A 26,449-nucleotide genomic window follows, 5' to 3' on the forward strand; every position below is an offset into this window, starting at 1 on the left:
ATTTTAAAAAATATCGGGCATAAATGCCCAAAAAATAAAAAAATCCCAAAAAAGCTCAAATCGATCTTCAAAACTGATGTTTTTTTGTATATCTAGGGGTCTAATAAACATAACAATGGATTAGAAAAAGGATCGACAGCCCCAAAATATTTCGATCCTTCAAATCGGCTTAAATCGGATGTGTTTTGATCCTACAAGTTGCTGTTAATGGTGCCGAAAATCGCTTAGAAATGATTTGATCGAGGTATTGCAGAGATTGGAGCAGAAACAAGACAGAGAGAGAGAGAGAGAGAGAGAGAGAGAGATCGAAATGGGGAAAGAAATGGCCAGTTGGGGCCTTTTATACGCGTATCGAGTCTAACCAATACGCGTGCACGATATCAAACCCAATACACTCATATCAACCCACACGTTACCGATACGGCTGCTACAGGGCCATATCGTGTATCATATCAAGCCGATACAAATACAATACACCTATATCGGCCGATACAGTACCGATATTTCGATCCATGTGTCAAAGACTAGGGGGTAACCCGCTTGAATGAACATTTAGTGGGAGGCCATCACAACGTTGTGGACTGCCCTAAATGTTCACAAGATGGGCGAGTTGAAATGAGGGACTTATTGACAAAAAGCGTGAAGATAAAAGAGCAACAACATGCATAGGAGATGGAGATTTGGGAGTTGGTGCAGCCTCCATAGGTAGGGGATGAGGATATAATGGATATCAGTGACAATGACGATCTTGATTTTAGATGTGCAATTTGCGAGTCCCTACAGGATGAGTGGGATAGGGATCAGATGAGGAAGTGGCAGGAGAGTAGGCTTAGATTTGAGGGATCTACACGTGAGCGTGGTGGAGGGAGTGAAGCAAGGGGGAGTGGGGCAGGGGGGAGTTATAGGGGCATTGGGATAGCAGCATGCGGGTGATGTGAGGATGTACAAGGAGGTGGGAGGGACAACAAAAAAAATAAAAGGACATGTTTAGCGAAGGGGACGTAAGGAAAAAGGTGGAAAGTTTATTGCAAAGTTTTTTATATAGATCAAATCCCCACGAATGCAGCAACGAGCCCGCACTTTAAGAATTTGATAATTGAGGTGCAACGTGGGGGTGAGGGTGTGCAGCCGCCCACGCCCTTTTTGAGATACTGGGTAGGTATTTGGATGAAGAACATGCAAATATGGAGAAATATGTGGACTCACATAGGTAGTCATGGGAGATGTACGGCTCCACCATCATGTGTGATGGTTGGACTAGACCGACGAGGATGTCGGTCATAAATTTTATGGTCTATTGTAGACGATGGGCAGTGTTCCTAAAGCCCATAGATGCGAGCGATAAGATTAAAGATGCGGACTACATTTACAAATTAATGTACCGTGCCATCAACAATATTAAGAGGAAGAACATTTTGCAATTTGTTACAGACAGTGGGAGCGCATTTGTCAAGAAGGAGAAGGATATACAGAACAAATATAATAAGTATTGGACTCCCTGCATAGCGTATTGTATCGATCTTATGCTAAAGGCGATCGGGGATAGGCTGTCAATGAAGATTGTTATTACTGACACACAACTCATCACGAACTTCATATACAACCACACATGATTATTAGCCACAATGCGCAAAGAGTGTGGTGGGGATATAAAGCGCCCTAGGGCGACGCAGTTCGCCACAAATTATATCGCCCTAAATAACCTCCTCAAACACAAGTAGGGGCTACGAAAGCTTTTCACATCCCATGCCAACACAATTTGGGCTAGGAAGAGGAATAAAGTAACCTGGAGAATCGAATAGCTCATATTAAGCAACTTATTCTGGGATTGCGTGCGCAATGTAGTCAATATTCTGGAGCCCATTTATGCAGTGTTGAGTATGGTGGACGATGAGATGAAACCAATGATGGGGTCGTTGTATCCATCTATACAATTGATGAAAGATGTTATCCAAAATAAAGCCCCCAGTGCATATAAGTGGGTCCATACAATAATAGACGACTAATGGGAGAGGACACTTTCCCACCCACTACATAAGCCTGGTAAGTACTTGTGTGATTTTTTTTTTAGTCTATATACTTCAGTACTATGCTATTAATGGCTAAATATTTGAATCATGTTGGTTTTCTACTAATAAATAACAAAATACCACTACAATAAGAAACTCTACGCTGGCAATGTATTGAAGAGGGTAGTACATGAAGTGTACGGGCACTTATTCCCCAATTATGAGGGGAAAGGCACATTCAGTTCTAAGTTAAATATATTCCACACTAACATTCTCCATATCTGCAGCTTAATAATTTCATACTTACCCTTGGCTACTATATGCCATCAATAGATTGTTAAATTTCACAATGCGGCCGGAATGTTCAGGCATTAAGCCGCGAAGATGTCAATGACCACCATGATGCCATGTGAGTTGCTACATTTAAAGTTAGTTTTCATATTATTTTACAAAATTATAAAATAATGAAATAACTTTAAAATTCGTAGGGAAATGGTGAGCCATGTATGGGACTAACTGCGAGGTTTTACAGCAGTTGGTTGTCTGTGTGCTCGCGCAGACAGTCCCCTCCTCACCCTGTAAAACAAATTGGAGCACATTCTCCCTCATCCACACAAATAAGCACAAAAAACTAGGATACGAATGGCTTCAGAAGCTAGTGTATTGCCACAACAATATGAAGAAACAAAAGAGGTTGCTCCGATCCGAAGGAAGAAGAAAAGCACAGGAGGACCCATTGGACGTGATGGCAGTCAGACAGCATTCATTTATTTAGGATGAGGACGAGAACACAATTTACCAATGGATTAGGTCGGATGACTTGGATACTTCAGATGAGCGATGGATCCGCATGTTGTGAAGAGGCAGCAAAACAAGGGATCGATGTTGATGCACATGTGGAGCAGCAGAGATCTCCTAATGAGGCATTCGAACCATTGACGAGGAGTTCAGTGAGCAGCCTGCGGGAGTCACTATCACGCGGGACACGTGATGGGTAGATATTGTCCAACACCGAGACAAAGAATGATGTAGCGGGTGGATCCGGTGATGGTGATAAGTTTGATGACAGTGATGGGGGTGATAGTGACTCTAGCGACAGTAGCAACGATGGTGATGATAGCAGTGTGGATGATGGCGGCGAGGGTGTGATTCAGTATCAAAGGCCTCTTAGCCCTTTCACGGGCAGGCGGATTTTAATCATGCCACGCAGGACCCTAACCATGGTTCTCGTCCAGGAAGACCACGACCTCGTCTTCTCTACAATAAGACTTACGAGTGCCAAAGGTTACAAAAGAAAAAACAGACAAGCTTTCTGATTTTGAGGAGCTACTGGAAAAAAGCATGAGGGACACAAGCGTTCGTGGAAAGCGAGGTGGCTCTATTTTAGGTTCATAGACAAGGGAGGGGAGCTCGAGTTACAGGCCACAGCATGGATATGGATCACAAACACGGGAGAGTAGCTCGAGTTCTGTTCCACAGTATGGGTATGGATATGCGGAGTCATACAAGCAAGTATATGGGTAGCAGTATAGATATGAAGGGCGGTAGTATGGATACCCAATAGCTCCATCTATGCCCATCCTAGATCCATATCAGCCACAGACTGTGACTATTACACAGTACCCACGGATAGGCATATTAGTTCAATTCAGGGAAGATGAGTACCAACGTTATGTCAGGAAGTATCTTAATTGGTACCATTCTACTATGACCTAGGCATAGTACTGTAGATTGTGGAGGAGCAATAATCTTCCCAGCCCCGCCAAGATGGAGACGATGATTATGAGCCACCGCGTAACTCTGTGGGTCTAGGCCATAGCCAGTAACATCATTGATAGGTATGTTTTTTTAATGTCTACTATATCTTTTGCTTTTGAATGCATTGGTTGTGTTTTCATACATGTCCCGATACACTTATAAATGTTATGCATCATATTTGAATACGGTTGCCTTCGTTCAATCAAACAGCGCATAACTTAAGACCCTATACAAAGGAAACCTATTATGTGCACTTCTTTTTTGAGGGTTTATGATTTAAAAGTGTGCATTAAGGTCTTTTTTAATAATCCCTGAAGTTTCATAAAAAAATTCAACCATTTTCCCTATGTTTACCCATGTTTCCCAAAAAGTGCAATAAATTACGAGATACAAACGATATATCCCATGCGATAACCAATACGTATCCGTATCCCAATGTTGTGATACATTGCACGAGACCAATATTTCGAACATTGATTGCAAGTAATTTGGGAGAAATTGGGGAATTTTCAAATTTTCCCCAAATCGGGCCACCTACGCTCAAATCTTGAAATTAAAGGTTGAAGTGCTTGATTTTCCATGCAAAACATGAACAACCAAGGATTTCTTATGATTTTTTACTCATTTTATATTATTTAAATATTAAAAACAAAAAGATCAAAATGAAAAATTACTCTCCGAATAAGAAACAACCCCAAATGCAATAAAATCTTGATTCTAATGTCGAATGTGAGTTTTTCTCCCAAATCCAAGCAAAGGATGGACAGAAATCCACCCACTAACATGTTAGAAGAGAAATATGAAGAAAAATGAGGAAAATCAGTTTCAGGGGTTTTTAGGAAGGGTGACGTGCATTTCCTGTGCGGTACATAGTAAAAAACTTTACAAACAAATGTTGATATCACGCAATATCACTGATACTTTGCGTTATTATCACAGATATTTAGGACTCTGGGCTTTTTTTGTTATTACCCATCAATTTCGTATCGCCGACATGCAATATCGATAATATCAGTCGATATGATCGATATTGCAAACACTAGAACAAGCAATCACAATCGCTTTGACAATGCCCTCGGCCTCTAACTTAACCCAGTCTTTACTTATATTATACCCCACAAAAAATCCAACACCAGTTGGCCAATTTCCTAGAGCTTAGTTTCCTAGAGGGTAACGATCTGAGTCATTAATTTAAAGCATACATCCTCCACCTTCATGTGCTTCTCCCAACATCACAGCCCTCTGACATTTCAACTAAGGATCTTCATTGTGACACCAGCCTTCCCTTCCTACCCTTCTTATCACTGCCTGAGTAGACACCAACCTCTTAGTTAATCGAAGATTTGAGTCTTACCAGCTCTTTGCGCCCTCTAGGGGTTCAAAGAGCCTTCTTTCAGAGCTTGCTTAGTTTCTTCTAAGCACCTCTTTCTTCTACAAGCTTAAACCCAAAAATGACTTATCATCTTTCCCACAAGCCCCATCATGTCTCTAACCCACTTCATCTCCCTAACCATTGAAATGCGCCTTCCTTACCTTCTGGGAGCACAATGAAACTTCAAGCTGGACCAGACGGAACCTTCTCCACTACCCCTTCACCATCAGACATTTGTATAGGGAAGACATCAAACACTTCTGCCAGAGCTTCTTCTTCGCACAACATCTGTTGTACCAACTCCACACTGTTGTTGCTTGCTTCCTCTTTATCACCGGCCTGTTGCAACACCACCATTTCTTTCCCCAACCTCACAATGTCCACTAGTAGACCATCAAAAGCATCCTTCTCCAACATGCATAGCAAGTCCGCCACCACCTCTGAAGGGAGAGACCACCTGGTGCCTGCCCCTGCCAAACTCAGCAATGAAGAAGAGGCAAACTGATTCACCGCATCTCCGACTTTATTTCCCACCTTTTCCTTGAACATGACCATCGCCTGCGAATTGGGTCTCTCAATTAACCATTGTATCATTTTAAGTTCTCTCAATTGAGTTGAATACTTCATATTATTATTCACAATAACATGAAACAAAACAAATTGTGTATATGAATATGTTGGGGTATTTGATGCAACCACCTAAAATACTGTAAAGATAAAAATAATAAGGAGAAAATTGCAAATAATTAGATTTCCCTAATATGACTTCATTAGACCCTTTTAACTCTAGAACACTCTCCCTCAAGCTAGAGATAAATAGGATAGGTTAAAAAGAATATGTATCATACTGAACGATAAAAAATTAAAAAGAAAAAGAAGAAGAAGAAGAAGAAGAAGAAGAAGCAATTGAATTCAAATCAAGAAGTGCTACCATAGAACCATCAATGGGTTATGCGTCTTATGACAACAACATTTTGATCCCATACACGATGCATTTACCACTGAAATGGATACATAAGCAACAGACAAGTAACAATACTTAAAACGTGCTAGCATTTTTAAAAAAAAAAATTTTAAATTAAAATTAAAATAAAATAAAATAAAATAAATTTAAAAAAATGAAAAATGAAACCCAGAAACAATATATACAAATCTTCAATTCCCGAAAGAAAAAAAAAATGCCATGCCTTATAACGAGATGAAAATTTGTGAATCAGCATTGGCCCAGATGCATACCATGAAGTAAAAAACTAGGAGAGAAACACCAGAAGAAATTTCTGTCCACTCTGAAGCTGCAGAAACTTTGTAAAAACCAATAAAGTCAGCTAGTGTTTGAACCATCTTTGGGAACACAATAGGAAGCTGATATATATAAAGCAGGACAATGCTGAAGCCAGCATAAATTAGCAGAGGCCTCCACCACCTTTACCAAAAGAAGAAAACATAAATGTAAGCCATTGACATTATCATAAATGGACCATCACCAAACCTTTACAGGTTTGCGCTAGGAAATTTGAATGAATCAAAGCATAGGCAACTGCCCACTATAGAAAAAATAAATAAATAAAGCATAAAAAGCTTACCAGAAAAGGCCTAAAAAATTGCTTGTTAGAGACCAATGAACAAGACCAACACAGCTACCAATGAAGAATGGAAGAGAAACCCAAGATGGATGACTGATCCCCAAAACCAGCTGGATCGCAGGCAGCAGCAAGCAGCAAGCAACCCGAAGATGAGAACCTTCCACATGAAAAATGCAGTGCAATAAGCCAGGATTAACTAGAAATAACAGCAAATTCAACAAACTGATAATCTGACAGACGGGCATTTCTAATCAAAGCAAAAACCATTTGGTAGTGCATGATTAATCTAAGGATGGCTCAAACTATAAGGGATCATCTATATAATTGCCATGAAAATCAACACCTTTGTTTGTGTGAACAAATATCAGTTCAAGGTGTTGATTAAGACAATGTGATTTTGTGGAAGTGGATCAGAGCTGAGGTCATAATGGAAAAGAGAACTGGGGAATTTTAATTTAAATATACTGCTATGAATTTTCCAGCAAAGTAATCAGAAACTCTTTGCCTCTTCCTATACTAATCTATTCTTCTTACTAAATGGTTGGGCTGAAAGTTGGGCGGGTTCAACCCAACCGACCCGACATTGGGTTGGGCTCAAGCAGGATGTATCGAGTTCGGTCTTGCGCTTGGGCTATACAAACACCAACCCGATAAAACTTGGGTCAGGCTCGGGTTGTCTCGGGTTGCCCGACCCAACCCGAACCTGATCAATATATAAGTAACTTATAAATTATAATTGAGTGTGGATTGTCTGTGTTGAAGGCACAGGAAATTCCAATGCCGTCAGGTTTCATTGGTCCACATCATTTCCATTGACTCAAGCTAACAAGATACGCCGGATTTCTCTCTCACAAATAGATTGCGTACTACACAACATGACTTTTAAAGGAGTAGTTGTCCTATATTTTAGCTTGCTTGTTTGGAAAAAATGAAGTTCTTTACAATAAATAACTACATATATAATTAATAAAATCATACGTACAAAAATTAAGACTTGTATTGAAAATATAATAGACTAATCTAATAACGAAAATATTAGCATGTATCCACCCGACCGAGCCCGCTTGGGTTGGGCTTGGGTGAATTCCCTACCCGATGTTGGGTTGGGTTGGGTTGGGTTAGGGTAGGGTTAGGGTAGAGGTATAGGAACCTTGGGTTGGGCTAGTGTTGAGCACCAATCCAACCCAACCCGCCTGACTTTCAGCCCTACTAAATTGTTTCCATTACTGATCAAAAGAGTCATTACACAAAAAATAGACAGGTATCTTCAATAACCAATAAAGCAGTAAAAATATGAAAATCCATGCTTTCGAAACATTTTATTCAAGAAACTATAAGAGATAAGAAAAATACAAAGATCCATCAAGGCAATGGACAAGACTATACAGAGAGATATCAATGAAAACCATCCTAGGCTAAGGAGTCGGCTATATTGTTAGCCCCCCTAGGGACATGGTGATAGCGAGTTCCAAGGAGCGGGTGTGCACTCTTAGATTAATATAAAGGCTAGATCTCGAGGATTCATCTCTTGAAAGCCAACCAATCCAAGAATAACCCAGCCACCAGAGTAGAGAGCCTCCACATCAGCTTCAACAGCCAGCAGCTCCGCTCTATTTGATTTTCCCTTCCCCACCGGCCCGGAAAAATTGAACTTGGTGTTACCAATTTACCATGCTCATCCTTTAAAAGTAAAACACTCCGAAGTCCGAATCCCGAAATATACATGCATGCATGCATACATAAATATATAGATAGATAGATGTGTCTATATACACACACACACACACACACACACATACATACATACATACATATATATATATATATATATATATATATATACACATATACATACATACATATATATATATATTATCAACGATATTGGCCGATATATCCCACGATATATCTTGTATCCCACCTGTGCGATACAAAACGCACGAGTAGTATGATATATCCCACATGTTCAATCCGGTAAGCATTTTTTATTTTCGATCTTTTTTTTTTTCCTGCAAACCATGTTAAATCAATGACATTGTTCCAAATCAATGATTTTTATGTTTTGCATGAGAAATCATGGATTGGGAGCTTCGATTTCGAGATTTGGAGGAATTGGGCCAAGTTGCAGAAAATTGAAAAAAAAAAAAAAAAAACTCAACTTTTCCCAATTTCTCGCAAATTGATTGCAATCTTTGTGCCCAAATATAAAATCAAACATATATGTAACCTAATCTAGTGATTCTTCTTTTGCTTTTGAATGTATTGCTTGTGTTTCCACATGTCTTCTTACATTTATAAATTATATGAATAGACTTCGAATATTCTTGCATCAATTCAATTAGATGACGCATAGATTACGACCCCATATAAAGAAAACTTATTATATACACTTATTTTTTGTAATGTTTTGATTTATAAGTATGTATTGATGTCTTTTTTAACAATCATTGAAGTATTATTTTAAAATTCGACCAATTTTCAAATGTTGCCCCATGTTTCCAACAACAACTATACATTGCGTGACACAACCGATATATCACATGCGATAACCGATACATATCCATATTCCAAGGGTGCAATATGTAACACAATACCGATATTTCGAACACTATATATATATGTATATATATATATATATATATACACACACACACACACACACACACACATTCGTAACAAGAAAATAGATAGTTGCTAAATATCCAAAATGAAAATTTTATAGTTTTATCACAGAGGTCTAACTTCTTCCTGTCAATCAAACGAGTTAGCTGATTTCTCAAAGGAAAGATCAGTGAAAATCAGGCACACAGAAACTTTGTACTACCATGACTGTAGTGAAACCTCGCACGACTTCAGGTATTGAATAAATTCATAGAATGAGACACTAATGTACAATATATAACAAGAAAATCTACAGTTGACCATGTCCCAAATGAAAACTTGGTTCTATCGAAAAAGCCGAATGTCTTCCTCTCAATTGAACCAGTTAGCTGATTTTTGAAAGGAAAGACATATGTTATTAATGAGAAATCGGGTATCTAAAAATCTCACATTACCATTACCTTAGTGAAACCTTGCATGACTTCCAAGTATTGGACAAGTACAAAATGAGAAATCGATGTACAATACGTAACAAGAAAACATAACAGTTGGTAATATCTCACCTTTTGATCTTAATGGGTCTTATCAAAAAAGTCTAATTTCTTCTAGCAATATAACTAGTTAGCTGATCTTTCAGAGGAAGGACGGGTTATTTATGACAAATTTACCATGACTTTAATGGAAGCTGGCATAACTTTGCATATTGAATAAGTTTACAAAATGAAAAGCTAATGTAGAAATAAAAAGAGGATACTGTAGTTTAAGCCACAAACTCAGATATCTCTGGCAAAAAGGAATATTTGCAGAACTGATTCTGATGGTTCTACCTGACTCTGTGTGCTAAGTATGCATATTTTTGTATCCATGATTTAATTGATAATGTCAGGAAACTTTATTTTACAAATTTAGTGGAGTATCCATGATTATTACTGATGACATTCAATGAATCAATGTTCTCCAAAGAAAACTATTTGGATACTTTGAGAATAGCACAATTGATGATACGAAGTTATGGGAAAAACTCTTCTTCTTCTTTTTTTAATGGTCATGACAGAAGTTACAAAAATAAAACAAGGGTAGTGCTTCCATCAATCGCTTAACAGAAGAGTTGTGATGGGGACATCACGAACCCCCCCCCCCCCCAAACGCCAGAAGGAGGGCCCCACTGTCGATCTGGATCAATGATAACGTCTAAGGAGGGCCTCCTAGTTAGAAGACGGAGTTTGATTCATTGCAGTGGGCCCGATAGTCAAGTATAGCCCATCATGGGATCTCATGATTGGGGCCCAATAGTCTGATTAATTTCATAATTTAGGTTTTGTTTATTTATGTTATTTAGAATATCATGGATGGATTAGATTTCTTTGATTAATCTTTATTTTAGTTTACTTCATCGCCAAGTAATAGATTGCGCACATGGCGCAAGTTTTGGGGTATAAGGTTTGCTTATAAATACACACCCCTTATAACTTTTTCAGTCATTGAAGTTGAATAAAAACTCACGCGTGTTTTTCTGCTCTCTGAGTTTCTAAGTTGTGGAAAAATTCAAGTGGGTGTAAAGCTCTCCCTTTTCGAAGGGCTAACTACTGTGGTGCGAAGCCACGTCTATCCCAATCCGCCCCTATCTTGTATCATCCATATTTCTCCCATTCTACGATCATCCTCGCTTCAAATCCGCCTGTTTTGCAGCCGTTCTTCTCCCTACAGCCAGTTTCCAGAATTTGGCCCTGCAGGAGGGTCAAAACTTCGACGGAGCACTGCGCCCAGACCGCACGTCGGATCGCCACGAAATTTGGAGGGTTTGTAGTCCCCCCTAGCCGACCAGAGCCTAGAAGGCCGTTTTGGAATTCGAGCCCCCAACACACGTGCGGCCAGCCTCATGCGCACGTACGTCAGGCCCGGGCCGCAGTTTGCAGGCAGGAGTTGTCGTTTGGTTCAGGTTTTCTTCCTATTTTACCCTTTCCCACCAGTTTTTCATAACCCTAACCCTAGATTGCGTGATTTCTACTTCGTTTGCCCTTTTCGTACCCTAGGATTTTCTAAATTGCAATTCATGAATCCCTTAGATTAGGGACTGATTGTTGTGCATGTGTGGATGATTGTTATTTCCCTTTGAGTATAATTTGGTCCATAATTTTACTAATCCAGTTCTAGCTTGTGTAGGCCTGGACCCGCGCAGATTCCCCTTGCTTGAATGTTTAAGCTTTTGTGTGGGATGTGGAATTATTAAGTGGTTGTTCTGAATTAGTGTGATCTAAGCCTGAGATCTTGCATACCACATTTAATTTTCATGTCCTGCATCAAATTTGGTATCAGAGCCTAGGGTTCTTGTAGGGGAATGCATTACATGTTTAAGGTTAGTTTATTTAAGTCCATCATACATTCATCATATATAGATGCTTAGGAGTCCGTAATTACTGATATTAGTTGCTGAAATTTCTGATTATCAGGAAGCTAGCAATTATCATTGCTATAACTTTCTGTTATTCCCTTATTTCGACAGCTATATTGCCGGATTTTGGTAGCACTGCATAGTTTCCCTCATATAGAGTCTCATAGGGTCATTTAGTTTCTTTTAGACGCATATAGTCACAGTAGGAGGTCCTTAGGTTGAGTGAATAAGTGTATGCCCACACGTACGGGTCGTGGTTTTGGTTTGCACCCTACACTAAACATGGAGCAACTACAGGAATCAGTGGACAAATTAACCCATCAGGTTGATTCCTTGAGTAAGCGCTTGGAATAACAAATAGATCAATGCCTTAACCAATTTAATGATCGCGTAACCCAAATAGAGGCCTCCCTCGGGGCAAACTCCACCATTAGGGAAGATGCCCAATCTCAGACAGGCGGTCAGGAGGTTAGACCAATGAATGGAGGCAGCCAAGGAGTTGGTCATGGGCGCGCACCTGTGCACCCACCCCGCGATGGACATCATGATCAATATGACCCAGATGCGCAACTCCTCAAAGGAATTAGAGTAGATGCCCCTACATTTGATGGCCACTTGGACCCTAAAGCCTTTCTATATTAGTTGGCGGATATGGACTACTATTTTGAGTGGTATGACATATCGGATGCTCGACGAGTCCGATTCGCCAAGATAAAGCTTGTGGGCCAAGCAAAGAAGTTTTGGGCGACGGTTGAGCGAAAGAAAGAAATAGCGAGGGAACTCCCAATAATCTATTGGGAAGAAATGAAAGAAACGCTTCAAAAGAAGTACCTCCCTTTGTGTAACACCCTGAATTTTTTGCCAACTTGGAGTTAGACGTACTTAGGCAATGGGTCGATCCTAACACCTTAATTACTTCTCAAAAACTCAATCCCAAAGTCTCAAATCCCCTTTCAACCCATTTCCTTCAAAATCTCTCATTTCCTTCAAAAATCTCACCTTTCACCACCTTATTCTTCAAATTTTTCTAAGTACTTTCATATTAGACACAAATCTTAAAATTTAGGTGATGAAGAACAATACTTAAACTAAAAATTACTATGAATAGTAATTAAATACATAAAATGGGTTTTTAACCATTAACCTTTTGGAATCTTACTAAATAAGTAGGCTATTTGGATAGACCAGCTTCTCCTACCCCAAAAACATATATTGCATGTCAAATAACTCATTCCGGTTTGCAAAATACACCCATTTCAAATATTGGGTGGCAAAACTACCCCAGATAGGACAGCGAGCGGCGATGGCCTCGCCGTAACAGCGAAGCCTCGCCGTCCAGCGGGCCAGGCGGCCTGTTTCCGGCCGTTTTCTGCAATTATTTCATCCGACTTCGAAAAGTCATATCTCCCTCGTTATAACTCCGATTAGGTGATTCAAAAGCAAGATTGAAGCTTGATAAGTCTAATTTCATATAAAAATATGTGAAAAGCTAGAATTTTTAGAATTTTTCTACAACACAAAATCTAATGAAATTTGGTAGAGATGAACTAGACTTGATGATGAACTACTAGAAAAATAATTAAAATAATATACTAATTAAAAGTGCCAGAAAGGGGCATAGAACTACCCTAGGACCATATTCTGTCGTAATTAGGGTATAATTTAGTTAAGTACTAAACTGAATACTCAGTAGAATTAGCTTGAACCACTTTAAATATGAACCGCAAGACCCAAAATGAGTAGAACCGCTAACACTACGTTAACTAAAAACTAAGGATCCATCTCTAAACCCAGTTGCTCACGGGAGCGCATCGAAACTCCGTATTGGACCTGGACCGCACGTCGAAAGACCGATAACTACAAAACTATACGAATATGACCGCCTTGTTGGACTTGACAACCATCCTGGAAATCAATTCCTAATAGTATCCAGAAACGCACAACTTGAGCCCGGAGCAAAGTGTGTGAGAAACGCGAATATCTTTAAGAAATAAACCCAAACTTAAGTAAACTGAGTCGTTCACTTGCAGGTCCAAATATAAGGATTCAGACCGTCAGAATCTGACCCAATTAGAATCAGAATCTGACCCAATTACACCCTCGGATCAGGAAAAATTTCCAACCCATGTCAGTGTACTTGTGGCCCTGATCGAGTGCCGATGACCGTTGAACTGAAAATGGTCCGCCACGGTCGATCTGTAAATCCGATCGGACCAAAAACTTAACCTGACCTAGATCCAATGTCAGGAAGCTTAAGTCCGACCACATGCAGAAAAGGGGCCTCCAGATATGCTCCGTTGGATCGAAACAGATGCCCTTTGGCTATAACCTAAGTATATCATGACCCTGAGGCCATTCCCATCAGTTCTAGGCCTATATAAGCCCCTTAAACCCTCTCTCTCTCATTCCATACGAATTTGGAAAACCCTAAGAGAGAGAAGAGAGAAAAGAGAAGGAAAGAGAGAGTGAGAGAGTGAGTTGGCGATTCTTCCTGGGATTCGATCCCGCTACTCCACGCACTCAACCACCCCATCTATATCGCTATACCGGCGTTTCCGACAACGTACTTGGATAAGGAATCCTAACCCTAACCTATTTTAGGGTTTCCAACTAGTGTAATAGATGAAATAGCTAGCCTATTCCCTGATATAGGTTGGTGTGGTGCCGTAAACAAAGACTCGGTGGTTAAACTGAGTTCGTTACGCGTTTACCGGCGTAAGGTGCGGACTATAAACATTTAGGTTATGGTTTTCAAGGCTTTCAGTGTCAGTAATGATTTATGACTGACTTGATTGCTATCTCATATGCTTAGATACAATATTTCCCGTATATTACACATATATGTAAACTATGTTGATTTTAATGCATTCCAAGTGTTTGTTGAAATGTTTGAATGAGTATGGAATTATGATTTGTGTTTGCCATGATTTATGTTTGAGGCTACATGATGGTTGTACGTGTAGCAATTCCTATGTGGAAGGATTTGTTATGATATGTGTTTTAACTAATTTATTTCAAATATGTATTATGTGTAGTCTAAGTGTTTGTTAAAATGCCTGAATATGAAAATGCTTGTTGAAATGTCTTTAATTAGGGTGTTGAGATATGATTCTCAATTCCCTTATCTATAGTTACAATTCCCTTCATATGACCTATCTTACTACTACGTGTTTTATGGATGAATGTCTATGTATGTTAACATGTACTCCAGGTGCTCGTTTAAATGCTTATATGAGATTTATATTTGAATTTATTGCTACATACTGTTTTAACTAGCACATATGAATGCCTATTGTATTTGAAGTGTGATTGGGGCTACGATGTAGTCCAGGCAATCAGTAATGGTTTACAATCGGTGGCCGAACTGTTTTAACCACAACGGATACGTTCGAGGAATCCGAGTCGTACGCTGATTATCAACAGTGGCTAGGCCACGAGGAGTGCATATGCGTTCCATGTCGATTAATTCAACGTACGCTCATACCAGTCGAGCTCATCAAGTAACCCGATTGACCCAATGTATGTTCACCATGTATGGAAGTTACTGCTTGAACCTAAGGTACCAAACTCACCAGTGAAAGGCCCCTTTAACCTTGGTACCTCGATCCGCTAAGACTCATGAGCCAGACATGGTGGTATGGGACACCGTGATCGAGCTGTCGGCCTACGCTGGGGTGACGAGCCTCCCCGTAGTGACCAGTGAGCAACTCAAACTCGTGAGCCGAATACGGTGGTATAGGACACTGTATTCGAGCTGTCGGCCTACCCTTGCACAGCCTGGCTGTGGTCCCCAGTCGGGTTGGTGACGAGCCTTCGAAAATAGACTGCCAGTTGGTAGGGTGTGGGTGGTAGTGACCTCGAGTGTACTCTGAGACTGCGTTGAGGCGACAAGTCTTTCCGTAGCAACCAGAGTACAAACTAGGCCTACACTGATCAGGTGACGAGCCCTTTGTAGTGACCTAGAACTGTAACATCGTATGAGATTTGCTAGGACTGACGACCCTAGAATGGATCATTGTTTGGGAATTGATATAAGGGAGGTACCTTAGCTTCCCAATCCTGCTGTATGAAAAAGACTAATAAGAACTTGGTAATCACGCTCATGCACCGCATTACGTGTGCGTTTGGCGTAGCAGGTCAAGCACTGAGGAAGTGTTTCATGCGCGATCGTGAGATGAAGTCGCTGAGGGAGCGCAGGCGAGGGCATGCATCATTATTTCATATCATTCTTACATTAACAAGAGTACTTAGGACCTGATTGTTGTATTGCGTTATCATTACTGCTTGACTGAATTGATAACATGTTAACCTTTGCTTTATTGTTCCACTGAGTTGATCACTCACTCCCACGTTACGGGACGGTGTTTTAAACACCAACCAGACTTTGTTGTAGTTTCAGATGATGGCGTAGCCTGTGAAGCAGAGCCGGACTTTGAAGATGACAAGGAGGCATTCTCATATATGTAGTATTCAGGCGGGTTTCTATAGACCGTTCTGATCGACGGGGCTTCAGGGCTTATACTTGTAGTGGACCATCACTTTTTGGACATTTGTATTTTGAAACAATACTTGTAACTATTTGACCTGGCAATGCGTTCAAACTTTGGGGACCTACAATGATTTATATATTTTATACACTGATCACAGTCTTCCGCTTGCGTAAATTCAACTGTCCCTGGAGTATGATTTGCTGATTTAGCTTAATCTCGTTCATGTTTTATGCACTAACATGGACAACATCAAATTATCATTATCTATGTTGCATAAGTGATGCGTTGGAACTTGGGAGTTGGGTACCTGCTCGACCCCCGATTTTTAGGGCGTTACACTTTCTCTTATCGCTTGCGGTTAATTGAAGAGTGGCAGTCTCTTCGACAGGGTTCCATGAGTGTTGCTGAATATATTGAGAAATTCGAAAAGTACTTGACCCACTGCGAGGTTGATGAGGACCCCGTACTCACCCTTGCTCATTTTAAAACAGGCCTCCGTCCTGACATTAGGAGAGAGTTGCTCGCCAAAGACATAAACACTATTGCACAGTTGTATCAAGTAGTGTTGGACGTCGAGCAATATCTCAAAGCGTCTATGGGAAGACGGTTTGACTTTCGCGATTCTAGTACTAAAGTCAATCCCTCTGGGGCTAAACCTAACACTGGATAACAAAACAAACCTTCCAACAATTTTCAGCTTAGGTCCAAGGATGATAAGGGTAAAGAAATTGCCGAGTCTAGTTCACCTGGAAGTGGGGCCACTAGGTGTTTTAGGTGTCAAGGGTTTGGTCACTTTGCCCACCAGTGCGACACGAGAGAGGGCACCAAAGTACTCCTTATTGATGGGCAAGTAGAAGTAGTGCCCCTAAAGAGTGATGGTGAAGAGGAAGAATATGAGCCCGTAGAAACCCCTAGTGATGATGAAGAGGGACCTCAAGAGTTTGCGACCCTCGCAGTTGTGCGTTGCGCCTTTACTCAAGCCAAGAATACGGACAATTGGCGCCGCAACACAATCTTCTATACTTATGCAAAGTCTAGGGAAAAGAGTTGTAAGATGATCGTGGATAGTGGTAGTTGTGCCAACGTGGCATCAACTAGCACTGTGAGCCGTTTGGGCTTAAAGCTGGAAGCCCATCCTCAACCCTATAGAGTCTCCTGGGTAAAACTTCCATTCCAGTGTTACACCAATGTTTTGTTCCTATTCAGTTTGGATCTTATAAAGACACACTTTGGTGTGATGTTGTTCCTATGGATGTTGGCCATATTATTCCGGGCAGACCATGGCTCTATAATAAGGATGTCACCATATTTGGTCGTTCAAATGTGTGTACATTCTGGTTTGAGGGCAAGAAGGTCAAGCTAAATCCTCTGTCACCCAAGAATATGACTGGAAAGGAGTCCACCACACAAAGTGGTGTGAGTGACTCAAAAGAATTGAAGGAGTCCAAGTCCAAGTCCAAACCGCTCCATATTCTGAATGCCAAAGACTTTGAGCGAGAAACAGAGGCGGACTCGATGGTATATGCCTTTGTGGCTAGGGAGAGTGTACCAGATGCTAGTGTAGAGTTACCCACCGAGGTCATTCAGGTAGTGCATGAGTTTCGTGATGTCTTTCCTGAGGATCTACCGGATGAACTCCCACTATGAGAGATATACAGCATGCCATTGATTTAATCCCTGGGGTAACTCTACCAAACCTCCCATATTACAGAATGAACCCAAAGGAGCACGCTGAGTTGAAGAGGCAGATTGATGAGCTCCTAGAGAAGGGTTTCATTCGAGAGAGCATCCATGTGTCGTGCCCGCTCTTCTTACACCTAAGAAGGATGGCACGTGGAGAATGTGTTTTGATAGTAGGGCCATCAACAAAATCACAGTCAAGTATCAGTTTCCCATACCGCATCTTGATGACATGCTGGATATGAGGACCAATGCTACTATCTTGTCAAAAATTAACCTCAAAAGTGGTTATTACCAAATCCATGTACGCCCAAGTGATGAGTGGAAGATGGCCTTCAAGACAAAAGATGGGCTATACGAGTGGCTAGTTATGCCTTTTGGATTAACTAACGCCCCAAGCACTTTCATGCGTGTGATGACCCAAGTGTTGAGGCCCTTCATGGGGAAGTTCCTAGTCGTATACTTTGATGATATCTTGATTTATAGCATGACCAAGGAGCAACACCTCAACCATTTAAGGCAGGTCTGTGGGATCTTTATGGCCGAGAAGTTATACGCCAACCTAAAGAAGTGTGCGTTTTTGTCTAGTAGTGTGATCTTCTTAGGTTTTATTGTGTCAACTGAGGGCATATCGGTGGATCCCGAGAAGGTCAAGGCCATCGTCAGTTGGCCAGAACCCCACAATATTCATGAGGTGCGCAGCTTTCCTAGCTTAGCCACCTTCTATAGGCGGTTCATTCGAGGTTTCAGTTCCATTATAGCTCCCATCACGGATTACATAAAAAAGGATAGTTTCAATGGACAAAGGCCACCTTGAAGGCCTACAAGGAGATAAAGGTCAAGATGACCAAAGCTCCAATCATGCGACTTCCAGATTTTTCAAAAGACTTTGAAGTCGCATGTGACACGTCAGGAGTCGGCATAGGAGGAGTATTTAGTCATAAAGGGCACCCTGTCGCCTTTTTTAGTGAGAAACTGAATGAGGCGAAACAAAGATATTCCACCTACGACAAAGAATTCTATGCGGTAGTGCAATCACTGCACCATTATCGTCATTATCTATTACCGCAAGAATTCGTTCTATTCTCATATCATGAGGCCTTGAGATATCTGAACTCTCAAAAGAAATTAAACCCTAGGCATACCAAGTGGGTTCAATTCCTTCAAGAGTACACTTATGTGCTTAAGCACAAGGCCGGTGTAGAGAATAAGCCTGTCGACGCGTTGAGTCATCGAGTCGCATTACTCAACTCCATGAGCGTTGAAGTTACAAGCCTTGAGCACATCAAAGAAGAGTATTTTGAGTGTCCAAATTTCAGAGTTGTATACGCGTCGTTGTTAGAGAGTCCATCAAGAGCAAGCAGTGAATTTTAGACGGATATTTGTTTAGGAGTGACCGCTTGTGCATACCATGCACCTCCCTCTGCGATTTTCTTGTCTAGAAGTTACATTCAGGAGGGGTCGCGGGTCATTTCGATCAAGACAAGACCATTGCCCTAGTGCAGGATAGGTTTCATTGGCCAAGCCTCAAGCGAGATGTGGCCAAAATTATAAGGCAATGTCGTACTTGTCAACTAGCAAAGCAAAAGAAACAAAATACAGGATTACACACACCTTTATCAATCCCATTCATCCCTTAGCAGGACATCAGTATGGACTTCGTGCTTGAACTTCCCAAGACTATTCGAAAACACAATTCCATATTTGTTGTCATGGACCGTTTTTTCTAAAATGGCCCACTTCATTCCTTATTCTAAGACCTCCGACGCATCTCATGTTGCCAAGTCGTCAAACTGCATGGGTTACCTAAAACCATAGTGTCTGACCATCACGTACGATTCATGAGTTACTTTTGGAAGACACTATGGCGCATGATAAATACTAGGCTCCAATTTTCTTCTGCCTACCACCCTCAAACCAATGGTCAGACTGAGGTGGTTAATAGGAGCCTAGAGAGTTTGTTCAGATGTTTAGTGGGGGAGTATACCAGGACATGGGACACTGTACTACCTATAGCCGAGTTTGCATTCAATAGTTCTGTCAATAGGTCCACAGGTCTAAGTTCTTTTGAAGTTGTTACTGGTTATAAGCTTAGGAAGCCTGTTGATCTTGTCCCCATGTCATTGTCTCATAGGCCATCAAAGTCTATAGAGTCTTTTGCGCATCACATTCATTCATTGCATCAAGAAATCAGGCAAAAGATCACTACTAGTAATGAACATTACAAATTTTCTGCAAACCAGCATAAACGTTTCAAAGAATTCAATATTGGGGACTTTGTGATAGTCCGCATTAGGCCCGAGCGGTATCCTCCGGGGGCCGTTCACAAGTTACACGCGCGTAGCACTGGACCCTTCAAAATTATAAAATGAAACGGTCTCAATGAGTATGAGGTAGATCTTCCACCTTCCATGAGAGTTAATTCCACATTCAATGTGGAGGATCTAATCACTTTTCAGGGGACCACTGATACTTTGTCCGGCCCTTCGCCCATCCATCCTGATTCTCCAGATTTGTCCCTTGATCCATGGCCTCTTCCCGACCTTTCTTCCCAGCCTCTACCTCCCATACCTAACCTTCACATACCTAGAGAGGAAATAAAGGATACCCTGGACCATCAAATAGTTTCAATGTCGGATAGCAGTTTTCAGAAGTACCTGGTTAAATGGAAGTCACGCCCAGCTTCAGACAGCAGGTGGCTCACTAAGGAGGAGCCTCAGAGACTCGATCCTGACATCCTAGAGTGGTTCAGGAGTTTTGTTTCACCAATGGCGAAATCTTTGCAGCTAGGGAGAGTTGATGGGGACATCACCCGCGCACGCACACACATGCCGCCCCCCCCCCCCCCCCCACGCACTTACACCAGAAGGAGGGCCCCAACATCAATCTGGATCGATGACAACGTCCAGGGAGAGCCTCCTAGTTAGAAGACGGAGTTTGGATCATTGAAGTGGGCCCGATAGTCAAGTATAGCCCATTATGGGATCTCATGATCGGGACCCACTAGTCTGATTAATTTCACACTTTAGGTTTTGTTTATTTAAGTTATTTAGAATATCATGGACGGATTAGATTTCTTTGATTAGTCTTTATTTTAGTTTACCTCATCGCCAAGTAATAGGTTGCACACATGGCGTGAGTTTTGGGGTATAGGGTTGGCTTATAAATAGACACCCCTTGTAACTTTTTCAATCATTGAAGTTGAATAAAAATTCATACGTGTTTTTTTGCTCTCTAAGTTTCTGAGTTGTGGAAAAATTCAAGTGGGTGCGAAGACCTCCCTTTTCGAAGGGCTAACTACAGTGGTGCGAAGCCACATCTATCCCAATCCGCCCATCTTCTATCATCCATATTTCTCCCATTCTACAATCATCCTTGCTTCAAATCCGCCTGTTTTACAGCTGTTCTTCTCCCTACAACCAGTTTCCAAAATCTAGCCTTGCAGGAGGGCCAAAACTTCGACGGAGCACTGCGCCCAGACCGCACGTTGGATCACCACGAGATTTGGAGGGTTTGTAGTCCCCCCTAGCCGACCAGAGCCTAGAAGGCTGCTTTGGCATTCGAGCCCCCAACGCATGTGTGGCCAGCCTCATGTGCACGTGCGTCAGGCCCAGGTCGCAGTCCGCACGCAGGAGCTGTCGTTTGGTTCAGGTTTTCTTCCTAGGTTCCCCTTTCCCACCAGTTTTTCATAACCCTAACCCTAGATTGCGTGATTTCAACTTCGTTTGCCCCTTTTCTTACCCTAGGATTTTCTGAATTGCAATTCGTGAATCCCTTGGATTAGGGACCGATTGTTGTGCATGCGTGGATGATTGCTATTTCCCTTTGAGTATCATTTGGTCCATAATTTTACTGATCCAGTCCTAGCCTGTGTAGGCCTGGACCCGCGCAGATTTTCCTTGCTTGAATGTTTGAGCTTTTGTGTGGGATGTGGAATTATTATGTGATTGTTCTGAATTAGTATGATCTAAGACTGAGATCTTGCATACCATATTTAATTTTCATGTCCTACATCAAGTTGGACATGGAAAACCATAAAGTTTATCTTCATTAATTAGTTAACTCTGTAACTTTGAATCACGTACTAGTATGACCATACTGGGTCAAGCTCTGCTTTGGTTTGAAACAGATATACATCCACTCCAATGATACCATAAAAGTTTGTGTTTGTTGCTCTTCCAAAATTATTCTCAAATTGGAGTTGATTTATATTTTATCCTCCAAATTTTGGCACTCAATTCATTGTGGTGCAATTTCTACCCTGTAATATGAAGAATCGAGTAAATGCTACATGCATTTACCAACTATACCAGCTGACGAAAAGAATAATGCCGGAAATTGCGCAAAATTGTAAACAGCAGCTTATTACCATTGCAAAACTACTTGAATCTAAAATTTTCTAAATGAATTGGTATAAGTTATGGAAGAATGTTACAAATAAATCAGGTAGCAAGAAAATGAAAATTCATAAAAATAGATTAAAAAAATTGACATTGAAACTGATGCATATACCAACCTAAACGATCAATATATGAAGAAAAGTTTCCCCAGCAGGAATCTCGCCATCGAACCAGACCAAATTTATGCCCGTAGACGTCCAGTATAGCAACAAAAGCAGCTGCTAGCTGTATGATCAAGAAATAAACTGCAGATGTTCTCCAGGGTTGGCCACTGCAAAATAGTTCCAGATTTACGTCAGCAATATCATCTTATCAGAAACTAATAATACAAGAAGATACAAGAGTAACGTGCACAAATTCCACCGCTGTGACCAATAGAAATGTATATAAACAGAGAGCTGATTACAGAATAAATGAATTACAAACAATCTTAAGCGAACCAGAATCTTAAGCGTGCAAAACAGTTAAAAGTTGGATAACAAAATCGTGAGTTCATTGCCCTTAGAACTAGAATAAAAGAAAACATTGCTGACAAAAACATTTCCTCATCCCTACTATTAGTGTTGCTGTTTTAGATTAAGCTCAGAAAGCATCTAAAGCAGCAAAGTTACTAATGATTGTGAAATTTCATCACAAATGAACATCAAGTTGCAATAGCAAAGATAAAAATAGTGAAGAGTGGAAGTAAAAGAGATTGGAAAATCAGTATCCTACATGACATATGTCGGTGTTATGAGCATGTGGGCCTAGTTCTTGGCACATATGGCCCCTGCATATGGGCCTAAATGTGCCTCTTCTAAGCCTGTGTTAAGAACTTTTAGTCCTTGATTATTTAGGCTTTAGTCGTTTTTTTCTTATTTCTTGTTTTGCCATTTCCCTATCTCTTTAGGCCTCTTCAATATTAAGGGCATATTTGTAATTGTACAAGGCTATCTATTATAAATAAGAGTGTTGGATGTCCAACCCTAGCATGCTTTCTCTCTCTCAAATTCTTTTCTACTCTAAAATGGTATCTGAGCTAAGAAAGCTCTCTTCCTGATTTCTCTTCTTCTTCTAGCCTTCCTCTTCTTGATTCTCTCCTCCTCTCTTCTTCTTTCCCTTCTTTCTCTTCCTCATTTTCCTTTTCTTTTGGGGGATTCATATTCAGAATGCCCTAGACTATACGATTTGATTTTTTGAAGGCGTCTTGCAGATGATTCATATTCTGTGGTGTGCTGTTGATTGCTGCAATTTAAGGTTTGGATGATTCTGCCTTGGGATTTTCTCCAATTTTCTTGTGACAAAACTGGTTTATATTGTCTAGGGCATTCTGAAATTTTTCTGCTAAAGCAGATTTTGGGTTGCTTTGGCTAAGGTTTGCTGGATTTTTTCTGTCAAAACGGATTTTTGCGTTGGCTTGGCAGGGTTTGCTGGATTTTTTCTGTTGAAGTAGATTTTTATGTTGCCTTGGCTAGGGTTAGCTGGATTTCTCCTGTCGAAGCAGATTTTTGTGTTTCTTTGGCTACGGTTTGCTGGATTTTTTATGTTGAAGCATATTTTTGTGTTGCTTTGTTTAGGGTTTGTTGATTTTTCTATTATGGCTGATTTCGGGTATTTTTTGCCCAAATTTCCAGAAACTATATTTTCTTTTATAGAAATTGGGTTATTGATCTTATTTTTCAGCCTTTTTTTTTAACGCAAGACCCCTTTCCGTGTGTGATTGGATTTGAACATTCATTAGAATTTCTTATTACAATCATTCATTCTAATTACTATAGATGTTTATAGCAATGTTTTGGCATTGGTTGTTTGAGATCCTATATGGATTCATCATCCACATCTGAGACTATAGATCCCGTCAATTTTAGAATGGAACAGTTGGTTGTTCATTCTAAGAACCCTGGCTTGCAGATTACCACACCTAAATTGAAGTCAAGTAATTACCTTCAATGGTTTAAGGCAGTTGAGATGTTTATTGGAGGCAAACAGAAGTTGGGATGTGTAGATGGTAGTATAAAAGAACTGCCCTCTACCATTGATCCCTCATATGCAGAATGGAAATCAAACAATTTGTTGGTTATGCCCTAGCGCTTCAACTCTATGGAACCAGAAGTTAGCGAGGGTCTTTTTTTGTTATCCATTGCACGTGTGATTTGGTTGACAGCTCGTGACTTGTATGATGATTAGAACTCAGATTAATCACTTGTGACAGGGGGAGAGCTTTGTGTCTGATTATTATTATGCCTAGATGCATAGTTTGTGGCAAGAATAATCATTTCTTGATAATCTTCAATTGTGAGTTCTACAGAAGCGAAGGCATGTGAAAAAAAAAAAATTTAAAAGCATTAAAAAGAAACAGATCTTTAAGTTATTAGCAGGTCCTAACGCTGATTTTGAACCAGTTCGTGCTCAGATTCTTGGATCACCTTCTTTACCATCGCTTAATAGTATGTATGCTTTGCTACTATGTGATGATAAGCATCGGACAGCTACTGTGGCTGAAAATTTTGCCTTAATGACAGGATTGAAAAACTTTGATCGTATCATGCGATGAGCGTGGAGAGTCAGCTACCCAATATTTTTTGGCTTTCTATCTAATTCCTGAAATTCCATTGCAAGTCCTTGAGTGTGTTATGTCTATAATACTAATCCTCTTAGAAATAAATTGTCAAATCGAGCTATCAAATGCATTTTCTTGGGATATTCGTCTTCGCAAAAGAAGTATAAATGTTTTGATCCAATTACTAAAAAACACTGTGTTTCTATGGATGTTAAATTTGTTGGAAGACACTCCATATTTTTCTGGTGGAAAGGAAGCGCACCATTCTACGGTTCTTCCTGTCCCCATCCTTAAGTCTAATGAGATAGTGTTTGTTCCTTCCAAACTCAATAATGAAAGAAATAAGGTTGTTACTGATTCCACTTTAAGTCCAACTTGAAGGTATATGAATGAAGAAATGTTCGTAATCCTATTTTTTCTTAAAACACCACAAAGAATGCTCCTTTGGCTACAAGTACTAATGGTATTCCTACTCGTTTGCCTATTTATGATGAACAATATTTAGACAAGCCTTCCTAGAACTTAAAGGTTGCTGTTAGAAAAGCAAAAAAATAGTGCACCTCTCATCCCATTCAATATTTTATTTCCTATTATATTGTCTCCTCAACAAAGGTCATTTGTGATGCAGGACGGTCTAACTAGAATGCATGTGTGAGCACAAAAATGATCCAGCGAAATAAACTAAGCAAAACAATTAAAATATTCACATTCCACATCATAGTAAAGATAATAATAAAGGGAACATGCAATGGTTGTAGACCATCATCACAATCCTGCGGTACCGTATTCAAATCATACGTGGATTGGATCCGACGAGGGATGGTACCTCCCGATCTTGCGTGGTTTTAATCCAACAATCAAGGCAACTTCTCTAATCCGGGAAATCAAAGGATTTCTGAAATAAGGACGGCTGAAAAATCTGAGAGAGGGTTGGGATCAATTCTCATATTTTCAAGGTTAATAGCAAAAAAAAAAAAAAAGGACTAGGCATGGAAAAAGAAGGAGGAGGTTGGAGAGCTAGAAATAGAAGTTAAAAGAAGAAAAGAGATTAAGGGAAGAGAAGAACTTACCACAGAGAGAAAGGGGAAGGAGGCACCAAGCTTTCATTAAAAAAATATAATTAGGTTTAGGGTAGAGAGCACCCTATTTATAAAATTCGAATTTAAAAGAAAATGACTAAAATCCCCCGATAACAAAAGTAAAAAATAAACACACAAAACAAAGCTTTCTAAAAAAAATAAAAATAAAAAAATCATGAGTAACAGATCAGTCTTCTAACTCATCCTGCATGTGTGCCCTCGTAATGTGGGGCCTTCAATCAATCCAATGACGCGTGTAAGGCCTTCAAAATCATCCTTAGTTTTGCAATTAACCAGATCTTTAAAATCATCACTTACTTGTGCAAGTAACCATATCTTCAAAATCATCCTCGGTTGTGCCATGAACCATCATCAAACCATAAAGATATATTCGTCGGCCGCCTTCGTCTTTGATAAACTTTGAAGGGTCTGATGTCCGCATCAACTCTCCTCAGGTGAAAAGAACTCGGCTCCAATGAGTTAAAACTTTTGTGCATCTCGAGAAAGTCCAGATCAATCCGCTGCAGTTCCGCTTCTGTAAGCCAC

At 40.4% G+C, this 26,449-nt stretch overlaps 1 protein-coding gene across 4 annotated transcripts in view; it reads right to left on the bottom strand.

The window, feature by feature from the left end:
- Positions 1-26,449, bottom strand: part of LOC131231798 (piezo-type mechanosensitive ion channel homolog) — a 194,863-nt gene that overhangs the window by 152,207 nt on the left and 16,207 nt on the right. For all 4 annotated transcript variants that reach the window (XM_058228106.1, XM_058228104.1, XM_058228105.1 and 1 more), the window contains exons 4-6: positions 22,402-22,556; positions 6,723-6,879; positions 6,376-6,562 (exon numbers count right to left, since the gene is read on the bottom strand). In XM_058228106.1, coding sequence (XP_058084089.1) covers positions 6,376-6,562; positions 6,723-6,879; positions 22,402-22,556 — 499 coding nt within the window. The remainder of the gene's footprint in view (positions 1-6,375; positions 6,563-6,722; positions 6,880-22,401; positions 22,557-26,449) is intronic.

Source organism: Magnolia sinica, chromosome 17 (genome assembly GCF_029962835.1).
Source record: "Magnolia sinica isolate HGM2019 chromosome 17, MsV1, whole genome shotgun sequence".
In the NCBI taxonomy this organism is placed as follows: domain Eukaryota; kingdom Viridiplantae; phylum Streptophyta; class Magnoliopsida; order Magnoliales; family Magnoliaceae; genus Magnolia; species Magnolia sinica.